Source organism: Chrysochloris asiatica, unplaced genomic scaffold (assembly GCF_000296735.1).
Source record: "Chrysochloris asiatica unplaced genomic scaffold, ChrAsi1.0 scaffold00047, whole genome shotgun sequence".
Lineage (NCBI taxonomy): Eukaryota > Metazoa > Chordata > Mammalia > Afrosoricida > Chrysochloridae > Chrysochloris > Chrysochloris asiatica.
Window position 1 is genome coordinate 14171619 of NW_006408565.1, and position 27797 is coordinate 14199415.

Genomic DNA, 27797 nt, shown 5'->3' on the forward strand with positions numbered 1-27797 from the left:
TATCCATGGGTGATTGCTGTTTCAGCCATGCCAACGTTCAGTTGTTATCATTGCTGGATGTCACAGAATCCAAATCCACTCAGACCAACTGCATGGATAAGTGCAAGACTTCTAGCCACAAGGTCGGCAGTTCAAATCCTCCAGCCCCTGCTTGGAAACACTAAACAGGGTTGCTGTTGATCAGAGCCAACTGGATGGCACAAACAACAAGGTAATGCATACATGTCATGTTGGTTAGTCGTCATTACAGCCATATCAAGAAAGTGCTAATTCTCTTTGTTTTTCACATGGGGAAACTGAGGCTCAAAGAGATTAAGTCTCTTGTTCAAAATTGCTCAGCAAATAACAATAACAGCATAGCCAGGATTCAAACCCAGCTCTGTTCAAAGCCCACATTTCCTCCATCTGGTCTGCCCTGTTTCACAACGATTAGAGAGGGAGGCAGGAAAACTTATGCATTTCTGCAAAGCACAAAATTGCTCGCTTGGCACCATAGGATAAGCACTAGACTGCTAATTGCAAGGTTGGCAATTCAAACCCACCAGCTACTCTCAAAAACCCTATGCAGGGTCGCTATGAGTCAGAACTGACTTGATGGAACACACCAACAGGAACATGTTAAATAGTTACTAAACAAACACTGTGAGTTGGAACCAACTCCATAGCACTTAACAACAACAGTATGGAGGTTGGTGTGTAAAAGAAATCACTTTGGATTCTCTGTCATGTTCAGCACCTTGAAGGGAAGGAAAGAGAATACGAGTTCGTTGGCCTGACCCCTGACACAGAATTTGTTGGGAGGATCATGATTTTTGTTCGAAATTGGTCCAAGGAGAGCGCCCCCTATGTGTGCCGTGTGAAGACACTGACAGGTAAGTTTAACTGCATCCAGAGGAAAAATGAATTCAAGCATTGCCTCCCCTCTTTCCTCCCTGTAACCAAGGTGAGGCATGTCTGGAAAGCTATGGGAAGGCTTATTGGTGTTTTAAGGTTAATCTTTGAACTGCATAAACGAGTAACTGACAAGTATCACAACAAATGTTTAATCTACACCCCCCTGCCTATGTCTAGATTTCCTCTCTCTGACAAGCATTGTGTGTATGCTGGCAAGGCAAATTTACCTTAGTATTAACCCAAATAAGATATACTTGGGGGGGGGGGAATGGGGGGGAGAGAAGCTGCAGGGGAGAAGGCAGAGAAGATAAAAATGATCTCTCAATATCTTCCAAAGCCAAACAATCAAATAATGGTGCTGCACTGGATAAGCACTGGGCCACATGGTTGGTTTGAACCACAAAGTTAGTGGTTCAAACCCACCAACCACTCTTCGGAAACTCTGTACAGGGTATCTGTAAGTCAGAACAGACTCAATGGCACTTAACAACAACAGGATAAGCACTGGACTGCTAACTTCAAGGTTGGCAGTTCAAATCCACCAGCCACTCCTTGGAAACACTACAAAGAGTCATTATAATTCAGAAATCAAGTAGTCAGCACTTAACAGCAATGATTACTAGTATTTCTGCAGTAATAACCAAGACTGTAAGGAGCCATGGTGACACTGTAGGATAAGCACTGGACTGCTAACCACAGGTCAGCGGTTCAAACACACTAGTCACTCCTCAGGAGAAAGATGAGGCTTTCTTCTCCCATAAACATTTATAGCCTCGGAAACCCTATACGAGATTGCTAGCAGTGAGAATCAACTCAAAATCAGTGGATTTGGTTGGTTTAGGGTAACCAGAACTATATATAGTATTAGAAGTCCCTGGGTGGAGCAAATGGTTAGCATTCTCTACTATTCCTAGACAAGCTGGAGGTTCAAGTCCATGCAGATGCACCTCAGAACAAAGCCCTGGTGGTTTGCTTAGGAAAAAATCAGTCATTGGTCTGTAAGGGTTGGAAGTATAAAGGTTTTGTATCAAAAGGAGGGGAATGATTGACTTTGCAGTCCAGGAGCAGAGGTCCCTGGGACCATCAAGGGAGAAAAGCAAAGTCCAGGACCCTACCCAGAGAAACAGGGATGCCAGAGACAGAGGCAGAGACGATGATGTGGAGAGATGGAGTAGCTGGGAACTCTAGGCTCAGAGAGGGAGAGGGGCTGATTGCTGACGACTGAGGGGCAGGCTTGAGGGGTATACCGTTTGGTTGCTTGATGATGCATGGAGGGGATTTTAAACATGGCAATGTAACAATATACAATAGGATGTATGTAAAGCTGATGTTCTCCCATGTAAACTATCACATAATTCACAATAAAACTTTTTTTAAAAAAATCAGTCATTGGAAACTGTATGAAGCACAGTTCTGTTCTAACATACATGGGGTCACAGTGGGTCATCATTGGCTCAGTGAAAACTAGAATCAGATACTAGCTACCACTAGGCACTAAGAGTTTATAAAACAAATACCACTATCATCCACAGTTAACAGATGAGGAAAGTGAGACTCAGACTAGCTAAGTAATTTACCCAACATTAACACAGTTGGTCAGTGATAGAACAAGGTTTGAACCCAAGCAGCCTAATTCTGAAGACCATGTTCTCACCGTTGTACTGCTACAGAGATACAGAAATAGTTCTGAATCAGCTGCTTGGTGAGATGATGCCCCATTCTCCCTTCCTCTGTACACAAGGCTGAAACTTGACCCTTGTCATAAGCATCATGATACTTTGATTAGTGCTTATTTTCACAGATTAAAATATTGTGATGCTCAGAGCTGTCGGTTTAGAGGATGAAAGTGATAGCAGTGGATTAGATGACTTTCAAAAAGCAGGCTCAACCTTAGTCGCCATGTTCAGATTAATGGTATCCATGGGTGATTGCTGTTTCAGCCATGCCAACGTTCAGTTGTTATCATTGCTGGATGTCACAGAATCCAAATCCACTCAGACCAACTGCATGTGACAGTAGAACTGCCCCCGTGGGATTCCCTAGGCTGTTACCTCTACAGATGCAGATTGCCAGATCTTTCTCCTGCAGAGCCACTGGGTGGTTCCAACTACCATCCTTTAGGTTAGCAGGCAAGGGCATGACCATTTCACCACCAGGGTTTCTGGGCAATGTTCAGAACGGAGTTGGATTTGAGGCTGGACACAGCGCCTTATAAAAGGAGCTTTGGTAGCATAGTGGTTTCAAATCGGGCTGCTAATCTCATGGTCAGCAGTTCAAAACTACCAGCTATTCCGCAGGAGAAAGATAAGGCTTTCTGATCCTGTAAAGATTGACAGTCTCGGAAACCCTGTACAGGGTCGCTATGAGTCAGAACCGACTCCACGGCACATAACAACAATAACAGTGCCTTATATGGTGGCAGGAGTGAGGAGGTACCTAGAGAGTTGGTCTGGCACCAGCTAGCCATGTGTCCTAAGCTGGAACGTCGGAGACAACTGTTGCTGCTTCTCAACTTTGTTCAGAAACTCGACTCCTCAGCTTTACCAGGAGCCCCCAAAGGAGTTTTTTATCCACCCTAATCCTGGTGCATTCATTTACAGGGCAGATATGCCTACGGGGACAGCTGGCACTGGTATGCGCCCGTCCTGGGGGAAAGGACCACTGGGGAGATAAGAATAGAACTTGGTAAGAGGAGAACTAGAAAAAGGAAACCAGTATTCTAAGATCCGAGGTGGGAGCCTACATATGATTTATGATTCTCTTTCCTGGACCCCACTAGATAAATCTCACCCCATCCCTCCCCACAGCCTGACCCTTCCTCACTTTTGACAACATCCAGACAGTCCCACCCTTCTTCTGTTGTTTCATCCTTACATTAGGTTGTTCGTGAGCTAGTACCATTTGTTTCGAAGGCTATATACACAATCACACTTCTTGGTGACTATTTCTTTTGATGTATGTTATTGTTGTTAAGTGTTGTCAAGTGGGTTTCTACTCATAGTGGCCCTGAAAAGGGTATCTAAAGAGTGGCTGGTGGGTTTGAACTGCCAACCTTGTGGTTAGCAATCCAGTGCTTATGGAAGAGCCCTTATTCTTTAAGATATTTGCATAATTTATATTAAAGAATAAGGCTCTAACTACCACTTTGCAAAGGAGTCTAGAGCTAGCCCCTTCTACTATGTCCTAACCCTGCATTCTGGGGTCTATCTTACCCCCAGAGTTCAGAACCCCCACTTTATCTCCCTCTCGGGATTCCTGGGAAGGTCACAGAGCATCATCATTGCATTTTGATGATAAAAAGGTCTCTAAAAGGGTCATTTTGTTGTTGTTGTTATTAAGTGTTGTCGAGTCGGTTCCAACCCACAGCAACCCTGTATAGGGTTTCTAAGGAGTGGCTGGTGAGTTTGAACAACAGACTTTGCAGTTCAAAGGGCATGCTCAGTTTACAGGTGAGGAAACTGAGGGATCAGAGAGTAGTGGCTGTGAGGAGGAGCATTAGAACTCTACAGGCCCAGAATCTCCACTGAGTAACTGACCTTTGTCAAGTCACTTAAGTTCTCTGAGATTTGGCCTCCTTATCTTTAGGAAGACAACTTCCCCACCCTCTGAGTTGTTTTGATGATTCAGTTAAATAATATGGGTAGAGCATCCAGGACAGTGCATGGCACATGGTAGGATTTCAATACAGTCACTGGCTATTGTTGTTAAGTGGTGGACCAGAGAGGATATTACACCAGGGGAAGGATGCACAGCACACCAGTGGCTGAGCCAGAACTCAAATACCCAGTACTCCTTAATCCCAAACCAGTGCTGTTGTTTATCATTCTACCCTGCCTCCTTATGGGTGAAATAGCATATAAGAAATGTCAAACCAGAGGCTGTCCTAAGTCCTTATCCTGTCCTTGTGCAATGAACAGTGTGTCTCCAGTAATCTTAGGCAAGTCACGTGGAGACGTTTTGGATCTGGTCTTCTCCCTGGAGCAGTGACATGACATGGGACAGGGTATCTGGGGGAGAAGCTCCAGTGAGTGCCATGCTCACAGTGATGGCCAAGGTCACTGGCAGGTGGTGACTGACTCCCCAAGCTGAAGCCACAAGGGAAGCTGGAAAAGGAAGACAGATGCTTGGAGAGTCAGAACTCCTGGATAATGCAAATTTCTATTTTAACCAAGAACTTCACCAACCTCTTTCTCAATCAAAACATGCTGGACCACAGGGAGGAGCTCCGCCACTGAAGCCCTGAGTTGTCCCTCTGCTCCCCTCTTAGAAAGGGCATTGTCTTCCTTGCTCCCTTCCTTAGCAGGACCCTCCAGGTACCCAGACCATTATCTTAGTAGAGAGGTAGGAGGACAGGCCTCTCTCATTGTCCCCTCTCCCCACCCTCTGCCCCACTCCCCCACCATCTCTGAGCCCCACACTTTAGACAGTCCCTCCTCAGAGATGAAGAGTTCACACAGCAAAGCCTTTGACCTCCCTTCTGGACCCACTCTGGGCAACTGGGGCTCCCAGTCCCCCGTGAAACAGGCTATCTGTGGAGCTGGAGTGACCTTAGTCATGTGGTCTGGGGCATCCACATGGGTCTGGCCCCTGGCAGTGTGAGATGGAGCTGGCATGGGCTTAGGCCTTCACAGGACCCCCTCCCTACACCTCCACATTTTGACACAGCACCCCAAGGGTCCAAGAATTTTAAACCTGACCTCCCAGGTTGTTATAAAGAGTGTATTTGTCAAGGTAAGAATACAAAATATATTTTATTTAAAGTGTAAAAAGCATGACTTACAGGTTCTGGATGTTGTTGTTGTTAAGTGCCATTGAGTCGGTTCTGACCCATAGCAACCCTGTATAGGGTTTCCAAGGAGCAGCTGGTGAGCTTGAACCACTGACCTTGCAGTTCAAATGGCTTTGCGGTCTGGCGCATTAACCCACAGCGCCACACCAGGACTCATACTTTCATATAAATACGATTTATAGATTAGGTGATACAAACTTCTTGCTCTAACTCCTAACCTAAAGGTTGGCAGTTCAAATCCACCCAGCAGCACAGTGGAAGAAAGGTCTGGCACTCTGCTGCTGTAAAGGTTACACCCAAGAAAGCCTGTGGAGCTAGTCTACTCTCAACACAAGTCACTGTGAGTTGGAATCACCTTGACAACAGTTGGTTTTGTTTGGCTTTACGGTGTATAAAACCATAGGTGTCCTTGCCCTGACCCTGCAAATATTGGGGTTGTGGAGGCTCCTTATCTGAGAGGACCAGGTAGGAAAAGCCCCGAGCCCCCAGCACCTTCACTTGAGATCTAATCCAGACCCAGACCCAGGCCTTAGCCTCACTCTTTCTTCTCTGTCCCTTGGCTCACCTAGATCAAACATGGACCTACTCCTTCTCGGGCGCCTTTCTGTTCTCCATGGGCTTCCTCGTCGCCATGCTCTGCTACCTGAGCTACAGATATGTCACGAAGCCACCACAGCCACCCGACTCCCTGGTGAGCAGTCCCAGCTGGGTCAGGAGGAAAAGGTCCAGGGAAGACCCAGGACCCCTAGTTCTCCTTCAAATGCAGGGACCAGCCCACAGAGTGTCAATGAGATCTGGGTTCTCCCCTTGAGGAGCTCACAGGCTAACCTAGAACTGGGAAGAGTGTGGCCCATGAGTCTTAGAGTGTGCTTCAGAGAACCAAGGGGTTGGGGATAATGGATGAATGTGGGATAAATGCAGCTTGAAGGTGTGCTAGGACCTGGCAGGTGTGACAGATATTGAGTGAGCAGGTTGCTGTCACAGGTAGAGACTGGGAAGAGGTGCAGGATATGGTAAGCAGCAGCCACAAACCATCTGAACAACAGTCAAGAACAATCAGATAGAAATGCAAGCCTGGTATTGCCAGATGCTTCCAGTTTTTCCAGAGAAGCCAGAATTTCAGATTGTAATGTGAAATTCTCAATTCTCAAATATTGGCAACTAATTTTTAAAATGTAAGATACACAAATCACACCAGCAGACCTACTCTGGTGACTGGCGCTGACTCTCAGCTGAAGTGTCATGTCCCAGTGGGTTCCTGACTCTCAGGGCAGTTGGTGCCAGTTGTCATCCATCAGGGAGACAGAGCAGCTCAGAGGGCATGTTGCTCAATGTCACAGCCCAGAGGAGCCATTTCCTATAAAACTCTCCCGCCTCCCCTCTTAGTCCCATTCCGGCCCAGCTAGTTCTCTATCAGACAGACAGCCCAAAATCTGACCTCACCTTCCTGGACTGTGTACTTCTAGAGTCAGTGGTGGGCTTGTGGCAAAATGTTCATCTTGTATGCGGGAAACCTAGATTTAGTTCCTGGCCCATGTATCTCGTGCTCAGTCAACACCGTCTGTCAGAGGAGGCTTGTATGTTGCTATAATGCTAAACAGATTCAGTGGAGCTTCCAATCCAAGATGGCTATCTATTTCCACTGAAAACGCTATGGAGCACAATAGTCCAAGCCCATTGTACACAGGGTTGCCACGAGTGAGGGGCTAACTCAACCGCAGCCAACAAGAACCAGGAAAACCAGAGCCTAAATGCCCCTTCCTGAGACGTCCCAGTCTCTACAAGTGGCCCTTGCCTCAAGGCCTGGGAGCCCCTGTTCCTTCCCAGGGGCTCCACCCAGCATTTAAAGGATTCTATATGTCTGTTTCATGAGGAAGCCCCCCACATGCCTCCATCAGGTCTTTGAACGTGTCCTAATGAGGTGTGGATTGCTGTTCCCACACAGAACGTCCAGCGAGTCCTGACTTTCCAGCCTCTACAGTTCATCCAAGAGCACATTCTGATTCCTGCCTTGGACCTCAGCGGCTCCAGCGTTATATCCCAGCCAGTCCAATACACCCAGGTGAAGGTGTCTGGGCCCAGGGAGCTCCCAGGAACCCCACAGCTGCACAGCCTGCCTGAGATCACCTACTTCAAACAGCCAGATATCTCCATCCTCCAACCTCCCAACAGGCCACCTCAACAGACCCTCCCTCCATTGTCCTATGCCCCCCAGGCTGGCCCTGAGGCCGGACCCCCATCCTACTCTCCTCAGGCCCCCCCCAAAACTGAACCCCCCTGTTACACTCCACAGACCATTTCCCAGGTCCCACCTTCCTCCTATGCCCCTCAGGCCACTCGACACAGTTGGCCCTCATCCTATGGGATGTGCATGGAAGGTTCTGGAAAAGACTCCCCTCCTGCGGAACTCTCTAGTCCCAAGCACCTCAAAGGTCAGCTCCAGAAAGAAGTTCCAGGCAGAAGCTGCATTCCATCTGGCCTTTCTCTCCCAGCCATGACCTCTTTGGATGTGGAGGAACCCCAAGAAGCAAAATCCTCCCACCAGTATCTGGGGGTTCACACAGACGTTGCCCCTGACCTGAATGGGGTGTCAGGGATGCCAGGGTACCTAAAAGGCCAACTCTCCTTGCTCTCTTCTGTCCAGATCGAGGGGCACCCATCCCCCCTCTGCTCCCCCACAGGACAGAGTCCAAGTGACTGGAGCTTACTGGAGTCTCTTGTGTGCCCCAAGGATGAGAGTCCAATGCCCAGGGCAGACATAGAGAACACTGAACCTCGGGCCCCAGACCTAGAGCAGCCTGTTGAGCTAGAGTCCCTTTTCAGAGGCCTGGCCCTGACCGTGCAGTGGGAGGTCTGAGGGAGAGCGTCTGCCAGGGGCTGGCCTCCCCATCCTCGCCAACCTCACATCCTTGGTGGTCACTCCAATCATGTGCACACTCTGTGCTCCAGCCCCGGTGGGCTCCCTTGAGAGAGTCAGAGGGAGGGGACACCAGGTTCCTGCCATGGTGAGCTCTCCACATTGCCCATCAGAGCTCAGAGATTGACCAGAGGAGGACCCGACCAGAGGAGATGCAGGTTGTGTGCAGCATGTACAAATGAACATGTGCACAGAAGGGCCCTGCAAGGCAGCATGGGACCGTCAGTGTATGGAGCCAATGCATGGAGCTGTCCCAGTGGTCCAGGACCCCAGCTCTTCAGGAGCCTAGCTTGCTCAGCTCGTTTCTGGGATCCAGAGTGGGGCCCCTCCTCCTACTCCAGAAAAGGAGTCTAGACTAGGATGCCTCACAGAGGTGGGGCAGAACCAGAACAAGCTGCACTCTGCTAAAGGCAGACACAGCACAACACAGCAACAGGCAAGATCCCAGGGAAGGCACCGCCTGGGGCTCACCCTCAACCAGGGCAACTGCTTAAAATGCCACTATTTTGACCTCCTTCATTCCATTGCTATGGACTTTACCCAGATGAATGCAGGTTCATGGGGCAGGAAGAACACAGGAAAGTGGTCCAGGCCCTAATCTGCGAGCGGCATGTGAACAGAACATCTTGGCCCTGAAGGAAACACCAACAACAAACTGTACTTCCTTCACAACTTGGAAAGTCCGCCTTGGACTCAGCACAGCTGGGCTCTAATCCCAGCCTCACGTTTACCAACTGTGTGACTTCAAGCAAATGAATTATTGCTTCAACCCTCAGTTCCCTCGCCTGCTTCACAGGGTTGTGATGAAATGGAACTACAGTGCGTACAGTGCATAATAGCACGGAGCACCTGGACAGAGCACAAGAAACGGCAGCTACTCCCCACTGTAACACAGGGGGTGACCCACTCCCCAGCTTGAGCTGGCTTCTTCAGAAGCATCCTTCACTTTCTCACGATCTCAGGATCTCAGTGTTCTCAGAATTATTCCGGGCCAAGCAGAGGGCCTGGACTGTGGGCATGGACAGGGGAGGCATCGCCGGAGCTTCTGGAAATGACACAGAGACCAATGGAGTCAGAGGTGGAGCTATCTGGGGCAGCAGTGGTAACCTGAGAGAGCTTTCTTTTAGGTCTAGCTCCCCCTTCCCCATGCTGAGGCCCTTCTCAAGGTGAACACATCTCAGGTGACCCCAGAGAGGGCCAGGTACACAGCTGGAGCGCAAGTCGAGAGCTCTTTGTCCTCAGCAGAAGGAACTTTCCACACCTGTTTGGACTCTTGGAGAATGAGATTATCAGGGAATGAGATGATAAGAAGGGGAAGGCCCCGGTGGAGGCCCTGAGGAGCAAGTGCATGCCCCTGTCCTCAAAGCCCTGAACATTTCTGAGAAGGGGATCAAGCTCCAGTCACCTCAGGACCCCTCTTGGAGTATACAGGGGGCTTTCCCTGTATCCAGATGGGTGTTCCCTTCTCCTCCCTGACCCTTCCCTCTCTGAAATACATCAAAAGGTGGTGATGCTCTTATCATTGTTTGTAATTAAAATTTAACAGGGCCACTGGGTGGGTCGTCCTCCTGAGCACCCTGGCCTAGTTGCCTGTTGGCACCAGCAACTCTCTGTCCTAACGACTGCTTCTCCTCTTCCCCCACACTGCAAACAAAGTGGCTTCCTGTCCTTATGGCTAACTTGGCCAAAGGTTGACTGTCTTCATCTTGCTTTTTAATGAATAAACAACAGATGGGTGATTCTCAGCTAAGTAACAGGGACAGGTGAGCAACAAAGGTACTTTATCAAAAGCCATAAACAGCTCTTCCAACTCACAGGGTCACTGAACTCAGTAAGCTGCAGCAGACATTCCAATGACTCAATTCTCATAATGGAGTCTCCGTGACTCCAAGCAAGTATGGCTGGTCTGTAACTCTCCTCAGGCCGTGCCCTGTCTCCACTGAGTGGCCAACACCAGGCTGCATGACCCCTAATATCTCTGGACCGCCAGGCAGGAGAATGCTGGACTTGCCATAGCTGAGGCCACAGTGTCAGAGCTGCTACGCTGGGGGACTTGGCATTTCTGAGAGTCCTGGGCCCTTGACCCCATTACCAGGAATCTCCACAGCCCAGTCCTAAGAAGAGGGAGTCTCCAAGGTGCTGCCTACACTGCATGGCAGAGCCAAGCTCTGGAGTAAAGTATAGTATATATTATTGTTGTGAAGTGCCGCAGAGTCGGTTCCAGCCCATAGCAACCCTGTATAGGGTTTCTGTGGAGTGGCTGGTGAGCTTGAACCACTGACTTTGTGGTTCAGACCAACTTTGCAGTCTAACACATTAACCCACAGTTCCACACCAGGACTCCATAGTGTATGTGTATCTATATAAAGTAGTAGCAGTCGTAGTAGCAGTAAAAAGCGTGATAAAAAGAAGGAAGACAACGCCAACGATGTTTTTGGCTGTTCACACTGGTCTTCCTGTGAACCCTCCTTTGGTAATTTGCCAACGAGGAAGCTGTGGTCCAGTGAAGCTGCTTACTCCACTTCGTTTCCCAAACTTACCTCATCATGAGAATTCCTTAGGGAGCTTACTTAAAACCCAGCTTCCCCAACCCACCCCAAACCAGCTGAATCCACCGCTTCAGTGGACAGACCTTGAAACCTGCAGTTTTCATAAACTCCGTTGGTGATTCTTATCAGACAGGTTGAGGGAAGAGTGCTATTGTACACCAGACTCAAATCACCTCCCAGTCACCCCCTGGATAGGAAGTGGGGGAGCTACAAGGCTAATGGATAGAACTTAAACCTGTGACGTTGCACATTCATGACCCTCAGGGTCACCTCCCCCCAGGAACATACATGGGTGGTCCCAGTTCCATGTAGAGAATAGGGTGTGAATCCTTCCAAAGTCCAAGTGTCAGCCTGGATCTGGAGGTTAGAGCCAGATAGCACAACCGTGGCTTGTCCCCTGCTATTAGCCCTATCCCACCTTCCAGACAATGGAACAGAACCGTTTGTTTACACAGGAATGGCCAGATAAATACCAACAGTCTCCCTGTTTCAGAAAATGAGTTCTCCCTCAAAAGTCACACTGAAGCCCGTCTTTAAGAACTATCATAGCTTCCAATAAAAACAATGTCATAACCATTTAATTTATCAGAGACTCTTATTATAATGAATACATTACTATAATCTACTTAATTACCTAATGAAGTTCCGGTGTGGTGCTACAGGATATGCGCTGGATCGCAAAGTCGGTTTGAACCACAAGGTCAGTGGTTCAAACTTACCAGCTACTGGGTTGCTATGAGTTGGAACCGACTCGATGGCTCTTAACAATTACCTAATTATTTAGTATTAATGCATGCCAATTGGGTCCTCCAAGAAATAGGCACTGAGGTGGAAATTAGGAGAACAAGGTATTTATTGGAGGCGATGCCTGTTGAGGATAAAGGGGAAGGAAGCAGAATGAGGCAGGGACACCTTCAGACCACAATGCAATGGGACAAAGTCTTAGCCAACCCAACCTTGAGCTCCAGACTACATTTTGCATTGAAGAAACCTTATTATGTTGGTAAGAAATTACTAGACTCAGTGTGGTTTTGTAGGATCAGCAGTGGACTGCAAACCACAAGGTCAGCAGTTCAAGCCCACCAGCTGGCCCTCAGGAACCCTATTCAAGGTCCCTATGAGTTGGAACCAGCTCGATGGCACTTACCAACATTATCCCTGTCAGAGGAGTCCTGTTGACAGTGGTTAAGAATTCAGCTGGTAACTCAGAGATAGGTAGTTCGAAACCACCAGCTGCACAGGAGAAAGCATCACTTGCTGTGGGACAGAGTATTAGAACCCCATAGAGTTTCTCAAGCTGTGATCGTTACAGAAGCAGACTGCTACATCTTTCTTCCATGGTGGTTCTGAGAGCCCTGATAGTGTAGTGGATTACAAGCTGGGCTGCTAACCACAAGGTCAGCAGTTTGAATCTACCAGTCACTCCTTGGGGAAAGATGACGCTTTCTGCTCCTGTAAAGATTTATAGCCTCGGAAATCTCAGGTTCGACTCAACGGCACACCACTACCACTACCAGGTTGCTGTAGGTCAGAACCAACTCAACCCTGATAGGCTTTGGTTTTCTTGTCATGCTCCTTGTCTGGGAGCTGCAGGAAGACTATGAACTCAAGGCAGATCCTGATCCTGACATTGTCACTTAACTGCACAACTCACTACTCAGTAACAGGCTTATTTCTGGAAGAAACGTCCTAAGGATGCACCTCCTTGGCTGCCGCATTTGGGAGCCTTTACCAAGCAATTGCCAATGCCAGGTATCTTACTAAGTTGTTAAGTGCTGTCGAGTTGGTTCTGACTCGTAGTGACCCTGTATAGGGTTTCTGAGGAGCAGCTGGTGGGTTTGACCACCAACTTTGTAGTTAGCAGTCCAGTGTTTATCCTACAGTGCCACACCAGGACTGTATCCTACTAACAGGCAGCACACAATATAAATTTAAAATGCAGGCTGACGGGGGAATGGGAAGGATTCAGATCTGAGAAACCAACCCTTGTCTGCCACCCTGACATCTCTGTGTGGTGTAAACAATTAAGCACTCATCTATTAACTGAAAGGTTGACAGTTCGAACCCACCCAGCAGCACCAAGGAAGGATGCCCTGACAATCTGCTTCTGTAAAGATTATAGACAAGAAAATCTTCTGAAGCAGTACTCCTCCATAGCACAGGAGGTCACCAGGAGTCCGAATCCACTCGAAGGGAACGTGTGTTTGCTTTTAATCTGCCATCCGTAACAACCAGGTTTTAGTCACTCCATTCTTTCCACTTAACTGGGGGCTGGCGCTGGAGTTATGCAGAAGGGCTCTAACTGAAAGAAGCAGCAGTTTGTGGAGAGGCTGTAGGCAGGGGTGGGGCACAGCTCCACCTGTTGCTGCTGCCAGAGTAATGCTGGAAGGAGGGGACAGCCTTCCCCTCCCCTCCTCCCCCCATCACAGTTCTCATCCATTGTCACTGCACGGTCTCAGCACTGCTATATTTAAGACCCGTGCAGGATCCAGGATCACATTCTTGTCCCAGTCCCTGCTGAGCCGAGGGCAAGAAGACACCAAAGACCCCATCGTCCTCTGGATTCTTCTCCCTAGAGACCCTTTAGTGGGGCCAGCTGCTTCTGTGAGTCACCTCCGGGAATCAGGGGGGACCACCCAGAAAGAAGTGGGACCCTCAACTTTCTATTGGGAAAGGATTTCTGTCTGTGGTGTATGTGTGTTTGGAGAAAAGGGACCTAAGAGATTTGGGAAGAGAAAGCAGACATTTGCTTAGGCAGCACCGCATATGACAATGGGAGGGGGTCTTAGGAGCCCCTGCTCAATCCCACTATGCTGTGTGGCTCTGGATCTTCCGAGCAGAGCCCTCCATGATGTGAAAGCGACAAAGCAAGCCTTGGGGACCTGGGGTCTTTCTGTATGGGGCAGGATCGGCAGGGTTGGGGTAAGCTGGCATGCCAGGTGAACTTAAAGCAGTGTGAGCTGAGTCCTGCCTGGCGGAGTGGAGACACAAAACAAGCCTGGAGCCCATGGAAGTTCATCTTGTGTCTGGGCTCAGTGTCAGGAACTGAGGTCTCTGGGGAGGGGAGAGGAGATGCTACCATTAGAATTCTGGCCTCTTGGAAGTTGGTGGTGCATTAGCTACAAGGGGCCCCTAGGAGGTACAGGCTGACCCCCACCCACTGCTCAGAGTCCTCTACCACAATCCCATTCACATGGCTCCTCTCCCTCCCTCCTGAGGAAGAGGGGTGGCTCATTGCCTTTTTCTCATCTGGGGGTGCCCGTGGAGGGTTAGGATGGGACAGCAGATGGAAGCTTGGGAGGAAGGTAGAGAGAGGGGTTGGCAGAACCTCTGGTCTAGGACTTTGCACCCCTGAAATAAAGGGTAAGGGGGTAGTTTCCTCTCTGGGCACACAGCCTGGTGGCCCACCTACCTCTCTGCAGGCACACAAGGCCTTCTGGGAAGACAGCACCCTGGCCCTTGGAGAAAGGGCAAGGAGGCTACAAACCTGTCCCTGCTTAATCCCACGCATCAATCATGCTTTAAAAAGAACGGATGGCTCATCCTCTAATGCTAGGGATCTGGTTGCTACAGGCTCAGAGGTCAAGGAGAAACCAGACCCGGACTCGCTGTGCTAATCCGGACCAGAGCGTGGGGGGAGGGGTGAGCCAGCAGCTGCTGGGCCAGAGCCACTTTGTCCTAGGAGAGCTGGGGGGGGGGGGGGAGAGAGAAGAGAGAGCTTCCCTCCACCCAGCCTGGGGCCAGCAGAACTCCTCTCAGGCTATGAGGAGGGGAGAGCAGTCATAAACAGGGTGGTCAGCTGAGACAGTCAACAGTGACCAAAATGGCTTTGGGACAGCACTTGGTCTGGTTAACACTGTGTAGTCATCCAATCGCCACAGCTGTGGACACCCAAAGTGGTACACTTTTAGGAGCTCAAAAGAATAAATGCCCCCTGAGTCACAGAGTTTGACCCCTGACACCTTACAACAGGCCCCTTCTGGGCTGTGGGATCACTGAGGAGGCTAGGGGGCCCAGGTCATAGATTGAGAAATAGCCAACAGGTGTTTTCATGCTCAACTCAGAACCCCATCTATGCACACACTCTAGGGAGGGGTGAGCCCAGGGCAGAACACTGTCTATGCATGCACACACTTTCCAGGGAGAGGTGAGGCCAGGGCAGAGCCGAACCTCCCACTAGCAAGCAGATGTAGCCTCCTCTTCTGTCCCTTCTTGGGGCCTGCCATCTGTGTCAGGTCCAAGCCCATTCAGGGACCTGCCAGCTAAATTCCCACCTGCAGGAGGCAGGAAAGTCAGTGATTCTATCTGAGGGGCTGCCCCTCAAAGACCTGGCAGTGACATGGGGCCCCAGATCTGGGAAAGAAGTTGATATAAAATCCCAAAGCCAGCTAACACTGCTTCCCATATCCTCGCTGGCCTCTCCACATTCACGGACCCCCTCCTTGATTCCTGACTTCTACGAACACCATCTGGGCGGCCTACCTGAGTCTCAGGAGTATAAAGGAGGAAGCTTTGTGTCTCTACCACAGCCTACCTCAAGTAGATGTGTAACATAGAGGTCAAGAGGGCCCAGGGGTCAGGCAGATCTGAATGGGTCCACCACCAGTCAACTGGGTGACCTTGGGCAAGTGGTTCTCCTCTTGGGCCTTCACCTCCTCATCCGTGAAGTGGGCTAATTATGCTCTTGTCTCTTGGGATAGCCTAGGGATTGGGGATAATAAGAAAATCCTAACAGAAGGCCCAGCACATAGTAAGTGTTCACTCTTTCTGCACTAAGGAGTTAAGAATGGACAGATATGAAATAAATAAATAGTAAGGAGAGATATTTCTGAATCAGAGCTTTGTGGTGGAGGACAGATTAAAAGTACAAATGGGATTAGAGGGAAGTTCTAGGTCACTTTAACTTTTCAGCAAAGCTTCTTAGAAAAACAGTATTATTATTAGCCTACTATTTATGTAAAGGAGCTCTGGTAGCGTAGTGGTTACGAATCGGGCTGCGAACCTTAAGGTCAGCGGTTCGAAACTACCAGCCGCTCCGCGGGAGAAAGATGAGGCTTTCTACTCCCGTAAGGATTTACACCCTCGGAAACCCTGTACAGGGTCGCTATGGGTCGGAACCGACTCGACGGCACTTAACAACAACAACAACAACTATTTATGTAATAGCATGTAGCAAGTACTTAACTAAACTATCTAATTCAACTATCACCCTGGTAGGTAACCAAGTCAGTAAGCAGAGGAGCTAGGCTATCACCCTATAGACCAGACCCAGAGTCCCAGTGCTTAACCACTTCAGTTCTCATGTTGGGTTTTGAAGCATGAATAGAGTGGAACATACCAGGAGGAGGGGAAGGGGTTTCCAGCTGAGGAAACCAGGGTGGAAAGCGCTCAGAGGTAAGACTGAGGATGGCATACTCAGGCAGATGAGGACCCCAGTCCACTGAAACTACAGACAGCCCTCAGACATCACGGCACTCAACAGCCCAGTAAGGGGAAGGCCTGGTCCGTGGGGCCAAGCCCAAGTGCAGCTGGGGGCTCAGGAGGTAGTGGATAGACTCAGATCAGAGCCCAAAGCCCTGCCTTCTATCATCTGGGACAGGGTGTCTGCCTCGAAGGCCTGTTTCCCTGTCTGGGCACTGGGGAGAGAACCCCTCCCCCGCCAAGCCTTCCAGAGACATTGGGGGGACCAAGTGAGGAAGAGATGGGCAGTTACCTGGTGGATAATCATAAACCCTGGCCCTCGCAGGTTGTCTTCCTTGTAGCCATGACTCTGCCCCACAGCCCTGGAAATGTGGGGGCACCCCAGCCCCCGCAGACCACGGAGGTCCACAGGATGGAGCACCGCCAGGAGGAGGAACAGTCAGAGCAGCGGCAGCAAAGCCTACACATGGGCTCCTCGATGCGGAAGCGAACCTACCGGAGCAGGTGGGAGTGTGAGGGCAGGGAGCCAGGCCTGCCTGCTCCTAATCCAAGACAGAACTTAACCCTGTCCTCGGGAAGCCCCTGTCCTCGGAGGGGGGTGGGAGGGGGGAGCTTCCGGGGGGCGCACAGCCCCGTCCTCGGGAAACTGCATTCTGAGGGGGGAGGCGCAGCCCTGTCCTCTGGAGACTCCGGTCTGAGCGTGGAACCACAGCCCCATCTGCTAACGCCCTAAGGCAGAAGTGTAAAGATGCAGCCCCAGCCTCGGGAGTCCCAGCAGCTCCGGGGCCAGGCCTGCAGTTGTGCCCCTTCTTTTCCCGGAGCAGTGACGAAGAGTATCAGTTCAGTGCCGCAGACTACTCCCTGGCAGCCGCCCTGGCTCTGACGGCCTCCTCAGAGCTGTCCTGGTAAGTCAGGTGACCTTCCAGAGCTCCCTGGGCTGGGACAGGGACCATTCTATCCAGTCCCCTGCCCCCCTGCAGGATCTACATTGAACTTAAATCACCTGCCCATAGCAGTACATCTGAGTAAGGGGCTAGTAGGAGTCAAGTCCAGGGCTAGTGTAAAGCCCACCATGCCATACCCTCTGGACAGGCCCACAGGAGTGGTGAGACCCCAGAGGAGCTGGTGGGACCGTGTTGGGGAGGGGACTGAAAAGGAGTGGGGAGAAGGGCAAGTAATCCAGCCCCAAGAACTCTGAATGGCACAGCAGCTGGCTTTAGGCAGTACCCTGATCTCTGAGGCCTGTTCTGGTTCTGTCTGACTGGGAGCAAGGCACAGAGCCTCAGTCCTCTGCCCTGTAAAATGGGGACAGTAAGGCCTGTGCACTTGGCTGTAGGGAAACCAAGACAACAGAGACCTGAAAAAGACCTTTGCAAGCTCTAGCAATGATCAAGTGTAAGTAACGCTCTTCCTGGGTGTTTTGGGACTTGTCCTCAAGAAACTGGCATCGCTAGGCGTGGGAATGATGCTAGCAGGATGCCCTGTCCAGCTGCTGATGGCCTCTGTCACCCACAGGGAGGCCCGACTGAGGCGACAGTCCTCCGCTGTGGAGCTGGAGGAGCGCGGGCAGAAGCGGGTGGGCTTCGACAATTACTTGGAGAAGACAGAGCTCGCCTTTCTGCAGACCCGCAGTCTACTACGCCAGAGACGCAGCAGGAAAGCTCTGAGGCAGCGGGTGAGGGAACAGGCTGGTGCTGCTGGGCCTCAGACCTGTGGCCCTGTTCTCACTCCATGCTCCTACCTCTTCCTGACCCTCTTCTCAAGAGGCAGAAAAGAGTTTGACCAGAGTTTGGATACCTTGGGCAAGAGACTTAGCCTACCCCAGCCTCAGTTTTCTCATCTGTGAAATAGGTGTGGTTGTACCAACTCTGGGTTGAGATGGGTTGAGTTTGTAATGAAGTTGGGTTCGTAAAATGACTTCCCCGATGCCAAAGACTCTCAGGAAATGCTATTCCTGACAAATGTCAGAGCCGCAGGGTTGTTTTTTTAGTACCAGACATATTTGCATGTTTTTCATGTATTAACTCATTTAATCCTCACTAAATTCCTGGTGTGGCACTGTAGGATAAGTACTGGATTGCTAACCACAAGGTAAGCAGTTCAAACTTACCAGCCACTCCTCAGAAACCCTATATGGAGTCGCTATGAATCAGAAGTGACTCAACAGCACTTAACAACAGGGGTTACAGATAAAGAAACTTAGGCCTAGAGTTATTAGGCAACCGTCTCTGGTCACACAGCTAACAGATGGTTAGGTCAGCTGCTTCCAAAGCCCATGTCCTGCCCGCTGTATCACACTGCCTCTCATCTGGTGGTAAGGGGACGCTCCAGAGCCTGGGCATGAGGTGGGGACAGTGGCCGCAAAGATGGAAAGAGTGGTCCCTGGCTCACAGGGTGACAAAGGGTGATCCTCATATCTCCAGACAGAGGAGAAAGTCCGGGAGGCCAAGGAGCTGCTGGAGCTGTGTTCTGGCCGGGGACCCTGGTTTTGGATCCCCCTTCGCTCCCACGCCGTCTGGGAACACACCACGGTCCTGCTCACCTGTACTGTCAAAGGGTCCCCTCTGCCCCAAGTCACCTGGTAAGTGCTGGTTCCGTAAGAAGAGGTACTAGCACTTTCTCCATGCAATGGCGCCCACTTCCTGGGTCATGAGAGTGGGAGTTCCTTGCAGTCCCACCCAGCTGGGAGTCTCACCGCTCCCCACCCCCACACACACACACCTCCCACCCGGGGATCTCAGAAAAGCTGCAGACCCTCAGGAGCCTCCACCAGCTCAGCCCACTCCCCAAATACAGCAGCAGCTGAGAAGGCTCAGGCTAGAGTTATTCTTAGCCACCTCCCAGCTTCCTGCAGATGCAAAACTGGGCCACTGGAGAGCCAGTGCTTGTACAAATTTGATTCTGGTGGCAATAGAAGGCAGCTGCTCTGAGCTGGATGTCTCTGGGGTTGGAGGATGGTAGGACAGGGGATGAGGCTATAGGAAAGAGGGCTGGAATGGGAACCCCGCCTCCCATATCTAGCTCTCTGGATTAACCCTGGTGTGGCCCTGGACTGCAAACCACAAGATAGGTGGTGCAAACCCACCAGCCACTCCTTGGAAACCCTATGCGGGGTGGCTCTGAGTCAGAACTAACTTGACAACAACTACTAAAGCAGTGTATGGGCTCAGCCACGTCTCCTCACTTCTCTGGGCCTACCTCAGTGTCCTACTCTGTAAAATGAATTGAACCTCTTGAACCTCTTGTGTTCAGTTTTTTTTTTGCATGCTGTGAGGAGTTAGAGCCCCAACAACGTGGATATCTTCAGAATTTGGAAAGGGCTGAGAAAGCAGGAGCTGTCATTCCTGGGAGTGTAGACAGAGCAGAATCACAGAAGTTAGGCCCTGCTGGTGAGGGTCTAAGACCCACTGCCAGGCACCATCATTGTTGTTGTGTGCTGTTGAGTCCATTCTGGTTCATAAAACCTTATTGGACAGATTAGAACGGCCCCCTAGGCTTTCCTAGACTGGAATCCTTACAGATCACCAATGGCTTTTCTCCCATAGGGCCACTGGTGGGTTTGAACCACTATCCTTCCAGTTAATAACCAATTGCTTCACTGTTGCATCACCAGAGTTCCTGGGCAGGCTAAATAATAATTACCAGCATGCCATCTGTCTTAGGTCCTGGGGGCAATGGGGACATAAATAAACCAGATAATCTCACTCTTAAGGAACTCTGGGCCTGGAGTAGAAACATCAATACAAAGAGATTACAGTTAAGAATGGCACCTGAGGTGGTTGTTGTTGTTGTTAAGTACTGTGGAGTCGGTTCCGACTCATAGCGACCCTGCACAGGGTTTCCGAGGCTGCAAATCTTTACAGGAACAGAAAGCCTCATCTTTCTCCCGCGGAACAGCTGGTAGTTTCAAACTGCCAAACCTTGAGGTTAGCAGTCCGATTCATAACCAGTGAGGTAGTGAGGGCCAAGTTGTTGTTGTTGTTGTTAAGTGCCGTCGAGTTGATTCCGACCCATAGCGACCCTGTATAGGGTTTTCAAGGAGCAGCTGGTGAGCTTGAACCACTGACGTTGCAGTTCATACGACTTTGCAGTCTGACACATTAGCCCACAGCACCACCCCAGGACTCCAAGTAGTGAGGACCAAATGGAGGAAGTAGCTCTGGGAAGAGGACATAACAGATGAGCCAGGTTTTAAGTGAAGAACAAACCATGGTCTGATAGGAGAGAGAAGGTAAACACACAAATAGCCCAGAGCATAAAGGAAAAAGCACTGGCTTATGTTTGAACCCACTTTACACTTGTCCCAGCACTTTTCCACCACTCTCTCATTGGGGCCTCGAGGTCACCCCCATTTCACAAGGGAGGACATCAAAGCTCAGAGAGGTAATGTGACTTGTCTAAGGTCACACAGCCAGTGAGAGCTAGGATTCAAACGTGTATCTCTTCCAACTGGTCTAGAAAGTATGAAAGTAACCATGGCTCTGGAAGTCAGGGAAACAGAAAGCATTTAGGCCAGGCCACGAAAGGCAGCCTCTTGAGGGGGTTTACATTTGAGCTGGTCACTGCCAGCTGGCATTCATTCGATAAACTGTACCAGATAACCGTACTTGGTGCCGGGACTCAGTCCTTGCCTGCACACTGGTGCTTACTTAGTAGGAGGGTTGCTCCTGACACCTGGTCTGAGCTAAGTGAGGGTCAGTGCCTCAGCTGTCCCAACTTGGCAGTCATGCCCTGCCCTGCGCTGGCACTGAGAGCCAACACTAAAGCGTTCTGTGGAGGCCTCTGGGCGGAGTGCTTGTTTTCACCCTTGCCAACAAGGTTGCCACAACAGAGAGCTAAGCACATATGTGGCAGAAGCCAAGGCCAAGGCCATCTCCTCTCGGACAGACTCAGGTGGTAGAAACTCAGCCTTAGGTCCAGAGGAAGACCTGGGTTTGCTGGGCTGGCCAGGAGAGTCCCTTCATTCAGCAATGACAGAACACTTCCTGAATGCATAGGCACTGAGAGGGCTCACAGTCTGCCCCAAGTATTCTAATGAGAGAGGCTGATGCACACACAGTAGCTCCTAGCAGTCACCCAGAGGGCTCATACACTGAAGGGAAGGAACCTGACTCAGTGTTTCTGAGAAAGAGGCAGCAACCTGGCATGGGAAGGGACTTACCCTATGGTGGGAAGGCTTCATGAAGAAGGGGCACTTGAAGGACACAGAAGACGTTCCACAGAGGGAGAAGCCTCTCAGCTTAGGAGGCTGGCTTAAGGAAAAGCAGGGTGTTTAGGCAAGTGCAAGCCCCCTGAGAGGTTCCAGGGATCTGGCCCAGGGTTATAAGGAGGGAAAGGCAGGAGCCAAGAAGGGAAATATGCTGGAAGGACAGACTGGGGCCAGATGGGGACACCTTGAATGCCAAGCCAAGGAATCCTGGAGAGAGCAGAAAGCCATGGAGCACCCCAAGGCCCCCAGTCCTTACCTTGGAAGGCAGGGACTAAGGCAAGGCTTCCACAGCAAGTCCAGAGATCAATAAGGAAATTGCTGTAAAATGAGACTTCTAGGTCTCTGACCAATAAGGGTAAATTTAGCACAGCCCAGTCTGGCCACAGTCCCTGGCTAATGCAAACATTTAACATGCTAAGCTGTTGACTGAAAGGTTGGAGGTACCAGTTGACCCAGAGGCACCTTGGAAGAAAGGCCTGGTGATCTGTTTCCAAAAAACCAGTCACTGGAAACCCAGCCATTGAAAGCATAGTCTCCATGAGTCAGAATCGATTCGGCAGCAACTGGTTTGGGTTCGTCTGGCCATGTTCATGCCACAGGAATAGGTGCCAGCCATGATTCTGCTAAGCCCAGTTAGAATCAGTCTCTCAGGTCAAGCATGCATAAAAAGTAAAATCGTATACCAACCTAAAGATATGTGTGAGAAAAGAAGATTTAGATAAAGAATAAAAACAGAACACATTTATGAGGGCCTCCTCAGAGCCAGGCATTGGACTGGATTTCTCACTTGGGTTGTCTTATTTTATTATTGGCTGCCACGTAGAATGGTCCACAAAGCAGGTGCCTTCAAGGGCCTGACAGATCAGGGGAAAAGCCAGGACAGCTTGGAGCTTCCCAGGCAATGCCCAGAACTGCTATTCTTACTGTGAAGGGCAGAGACAGGCCAGGCTGAAGTGTCTGCAATGTTCCTGACAGACGTGGGTGAGGGGCCTGACCTCAGCTGCCAGGCCTGGGGGAGATGGACAGATTGAGCATCCAGATTAGGAGCTGCCCTGCCTGTGGGAGATTTAGTTGGGCTCCTTTTCAAAGAGAGCTACAGGCTGGGGTCTGTATGGTAGGTCATAGATGGGGCTCTGATTAGTTGCCATGGAGATAAGCAGGAGCTGTGGGGAAGCTAGGTCTAAGGAAGGTGGTACACTGGAGCTGGGGTGCCCCTCCAGGCCCAAGCCTCCTCTGCAACCACAGCCACACCACTGGGCAGAAAGACACATTTATTCTTTTAATAAGGGGTTTGGTGTTATTGCTGTTAAGTGCCATCAAGTCAGTTCCGACTCATAGTGACCCTTTATAGGGTTTCCGAGGAGCACAAAAAAGCCCAAAGAGGGACCGACCAGCCCAAAGTCACACAGAATCCATTCCTTCTAACTCCTTGACCATCCAGAGCCCGCACCCTAGCCTAGAAGACTGTGGAGAGAGGCAAGGCCACCTCACTGCTCAGTCTACCCAGGAGGAAGAAGACCTAAGAGTGTGTAGAAAGCAAAAGAAGTATCCAGGATACAGTGGGACAGATTGACCCTCTTGTCCACTCTTGAGAATCATCTGGGGAGTTGTTGTGTTTTTTTTTAATTCTAGCACCTGGGTCCCACCCAAGAGATTTGTATTGAATTGATCTGGGATGCAGCCTGAACGTGGAGACTTTCAGGCTGCTCATCACCATGCACTGTCATAGAGTCGACTCTGACTCATAGCAGCCTTTGTAGGTTTCTGAGGCTGTAAATCTTTATGGGAGCAAACCATCTCATCCTTCTTCTGAGGAGTGGCTGGTAGGTTTGGACTGCTGACCTAGTGGCTGGCAGTCCTGTACTCATCCTACAATGCTAGCAGGGCTCTAAAAGGCTCCTCACATGAGTCTAATGGGAGCCGAGCTGAAGAACTACTGTCCTGGGGATCAGCTAGGGAGAGAGGGGCAGAGGGTACCTTTTCTGGCACCTCCACATCCCACCCAGCTAGAAGGGAAAAGCTGAGACCTGGTCCCTAGAGCACTCCTGTGGGTGTCCCTGATGGGAGGGTACTCCTAGTTACAGACCCCTCTTCATTGCCCCCTAGGCTGGGGAATGAATCCTTAAACACCTGCAGTTTGTAGAGCACCAGGGAAAGGCTTTCCATACTTCATCCCATTTCATGTTCACAGCAACCCTATGAGGGCAGTGCTAATATTGCTCCCATTCTACAGATGGGAACAACTGAGGCTCAGAGCGGTGAAGGTGCTATCCTAGGTAACATCAGTGAAGTTAGAATCCAAGTCTGAGAGGAACCTCCATCCTTTGTGCTCGAAACTCACCTTCTGTCGCTACAGGTACAAAAATGATGTACGAATTGATCCCCGCCTCTTTCCTGCCGGAAAGTACCGAATCAAGAACAACTATGGGCTGCTGACCCTAGAGATTAGAAGGTAAGACTGAGATCTCCAGTGAGATTTGTGACACCCAGGCCCTTCCTGCCCTCACCAGGACCAGTGCAGGACCCCCTTCCTTGGAGCAATGTGTCTGAGTTTGCCTCAGCTTCAAAATTATTTTGGATGCTTATGAAGATGCCAATTCCTTAGATGGACCCCCTTGCCAAGACTCAGATTAAACAGATTGTAGTGGGCCCAGGAATGGACATTTAACACCATTCCTCCAAGTGATTCTGATACTTTGAAATCTATCATGAGAAATATGGACTCGGAGGCCAGCAGCAAGAAGGGCTGAGCGCTGAGTGAGGCATGTGGGGAGAGCTCCTTGTGGGGGAAAGAACCCAGGAGCGTGAGCATGCACACACAGACAGACATGTACACTCAGACACACACATGTGCACCCACAGCAAAAGAGGCATAGACACTCACATGTGCATACACACAAAGATAGAAGCACAGACACATGGACACACACATGTGCACATAGACCAACAGACACACATGGATAGACACACCTAGGGTTTTCTTGGCTGTCATCACCAGGCCTTTCTTCCTCTGCGCTGCTGATGGGTTTAACTGCCAACCTTTAGTTTAGCATTCAAATGCAAAACATTTGTGCCCATTCACTGAAGTCTCTGAATTTGTTAAACACACATAAACCAGTTGTTGTCACTGAGTCGACAGTGACAGGTGATGATCCCTTTTCATAGCAACATTCTGAGCGTCAAAATAGAACTGTGTTCTGTACGTCTTTCAGTGGCTGATTTTCTGAAGTAAATCACCAGGACTTTCTTCCAAGGTACCCCTGGGTGGACTCAAACTTCTAAACTTCAGTTAGTAGCTAAGCGCATTAACCATATGCACCACCCTAGGATGTATAAAGTTTGTTAGCTATGCCTTCTAGGAGTCTGTGAGTCTAAAGCATGATGTGTGGAGGGGGCCAGGTGAGAAGATAAAAGCATAGCACTTCTAAAAGTAAGCATTAATATGAGCCATCACACGCTGACTTCCTACCAGATGCCAAGCCCTGTGCTAAGTGCTTTGTGCATGTTACGGCTAATTCTCACTACCATACTTACAGGGAGGGAGGATAATCCCCTCGGTACAGATGAGGAAAGTGAGGCTCCGAAAGCTAACAGGTTGACAGGGCTAGGGCAGCACAGAGCCTGGGTTTGAACCCTGTGTTCTCGGTCTGGGTTATTTTCTATGCACCAAACCCTCCATCTCAAACAACTTCTTCAGAGACATTGATCCTACTCTCCTGAAGCAAAATGGGGGGTTGTTGTTGTTGTTGTTGTTGTTAAGTGCCGTCAAGTCGATTCCGACCCTTAGTGACCCTCTAGAGGGTTTCCAAGGAGCAACTGGTGAACCTGAACCACCAACCTTGCAGTTCAAACTGACTTTGCAGTCTAGCGCATTAACCCACAGTGCCACGCCAGGACTCCATGGGTATAAATGTCTGACTGTACAAGGTTGTGATAGAAAGGTGCTCCATAGAAAGCCTAAGGGGCAGGAGAAACTGGCCCTCAAATCCAGTGTCCGTAGCAGCATTGTATTTGGATCGATGAATGGAAAAACAAACGTGGCTATAACATGCAATGAGGTATTCATCCACCATAAAAAAGAATGAAGTTCTGATGTGTATAACCACACAAATGGGCTTAGAAAGCATTGTGCTCAGTGAAATAAGTCAAGCACAAAGGGCAAACATTGTATGAACCCATTTAGAGCAGTTATCTACATTAGACAAAACGGAGGCTCATGATTGCTATGTGTTGGGATGAATGAGGAGTTACTGGTGAAGGGTTGCAGAGTTTCTATGTGGGGTGATGAAGACATTCTAAAAACAAATAGTGGTGACTGGTCACAGCATTGCAAAAGTGATTCATGCATTGGGGTTGCACATTTGAAAAATAATTAAAATGGCAAATCTTCCAAACCCACTGCCATTGAGTTGATTCCAAGTCTTGGAGACCCTATGAGCAGACTATAAATCTTTATGAGAGACTACAACAAACTCAAGAGAACCCAGAGATCAACTGAAGGACATAAACATATCAATGTCAAAGAAGGGACAAACACAGCAACAGAAGCACAGGTGGTGGAGATGCCAAGTAAATCACAGGTTGCAATGGAGTATCCTAAATGCATAGAAAAACTAGTAGACTACAAGGTAACCCCAAAGAAAGTTAACACCCCACAACAGATCATGAACATGAATTCCCAAACAGAACAACCAAACAAAGAAGCTAGGAAGAAACTGACCAGAATCAACTCAAAAAACACAAACTCAATACAAGAAGGTAAGCAGAACCAAAGAACAAACAACACTGCCAAAAAAGTAACACAATGACAGTAATCAACTCATACTTATCAATAATTACATTGAATGTCAATGGATTGAATGCACCAGTGAAGAGACAAAAAGTGGCAGAATGGATAAAAAAAACAAGATCCATCAACATGCTGCCTCCAAGAGACACACCTTACACACAAAGACAAAAACAGACTAAGAGTCAAAGGATGGAAAAAGATTTACCAAGCCAACAACAGCTCTAAACAAGCAGGAGTCGCAATACTAATCTCCGACAAAGTAGACTTTAAGATAAAAACCGCCATAAGAGACAAAGAAGGGCACTATCTCATGATCAAAGGATCAATTGAACAAGAAAACATAACCATAATAAACATTTACGCTCCCAACGAAAGAGCACCAAGATGCATGAGGCAAACCTTAATGGAATTGAAGAAAGAAATAGATAAATCCACAATTATAGTAGGAGATTTCAACACACCACTCTCGAAAAGGGATAGAACAACCAGAAAGAAACTCGACAATGCCACAGAGGAACTTAACAACACAATCAACCAACTTGACCTCATACATATATACAGAGCATTCTACCCAACAATGTCACAATACACATTCTTCTCCAGTGTGCATGGAACATTCTCCAGAATTGGCCATGTGTTAGGCCACAAAGCAAGCCTCCATAAATTCACAACCATCAAAATTCTACAGAGCATCTTCTCAGACACAGTGCTATAAGACTAGAAATCAACAATAAGAAGGCCAAATCAATAAAGTCGAATACATGGAAGCTGAACAACACCCTGCTGAAAAATGACTGGGTAAGAGAAGAAATTAAACGTGAAATCACAAAGTTTCTAGAAACAAATGAGAATGAAAACACAACATACCAAAATCTTTGGGACATGGCAAAAGCAGTCCTGAGAGGTCAATTTATTGCGATAAATGCACACATCCAAAAAGAGGAAAGAGCCAAAATCAACACATTAACACATCACCTTCAACAACTAGAAGCAGTCCAACAGAGGGAACCTACAGTCACCAAAAGAAGGGAAATAATAAAGATAAGGGCAGAAATAAATGAGATAGAAAACCAAAAATCCATAGAAAGAATCAACAAGACAAGAAGCTGGTTCTTTGAAAGGATTAATAAAATTGACAAACCATTGGCAAAACTAACTAAAGAAAAGAGGGAGAGGACACAAATCAATCACATTAGAAACCACATAGGTGAAGTCACAACAGAACCAAA

At 49.2% G+C, this 27797-nt stretch overlaps 2 protein-coding genes across 2 annotated transcripts in view; both read left to right on the plus strand.

The window, feature by feature from the left end:
• Positions 1-8540, plus strand: part of IL22RA1 (interleukin 22 receptor, alpha 1) — a 23490-nt gene extending 14950 nt beyond the window's left edge. The window contains exons 5-7 of the mRNA XM_006862397.1: positions 734-872; positions 6253-6374; positions 7629-8540. Of these exons, the coding sequence (XP_006862459.1) occupies positions 734-872; positions 6253-6374; positions 7629-8540 (1173 nt within the window). The remainder of the gene's footprint in view (positions 1-733; positions 873-6252; positions 6375-7628) is intronic.
• An 8373-nt stretch (positions 8541-16913) lies between these two features.
• MYOM3 (myomesin 3) overlaps positions 16914-27797 on the plus strand; it is a 66506-nt gene continuing 55622 nt past the window's right edge. The window contains exons 1-5 of the mRNA XM_006862398.1: positions 16914-17074; positions 17395-17475; positions 18086-18245; positions 18994-19151; positions 24136-24231. Of these exons, the coding sequence (XP_006862460.1) occupies positions 16914-17074; positions 17395-17475; positions 18086-18245; positions 18994-19151; positions 24136-24231 (656 nt within the window). The remainder of the gene's footprint in view (positions 17075-17394; positions 17476-18085; positions 18246-18993; positions 19152-24135; positions 24232-27797) is intronic.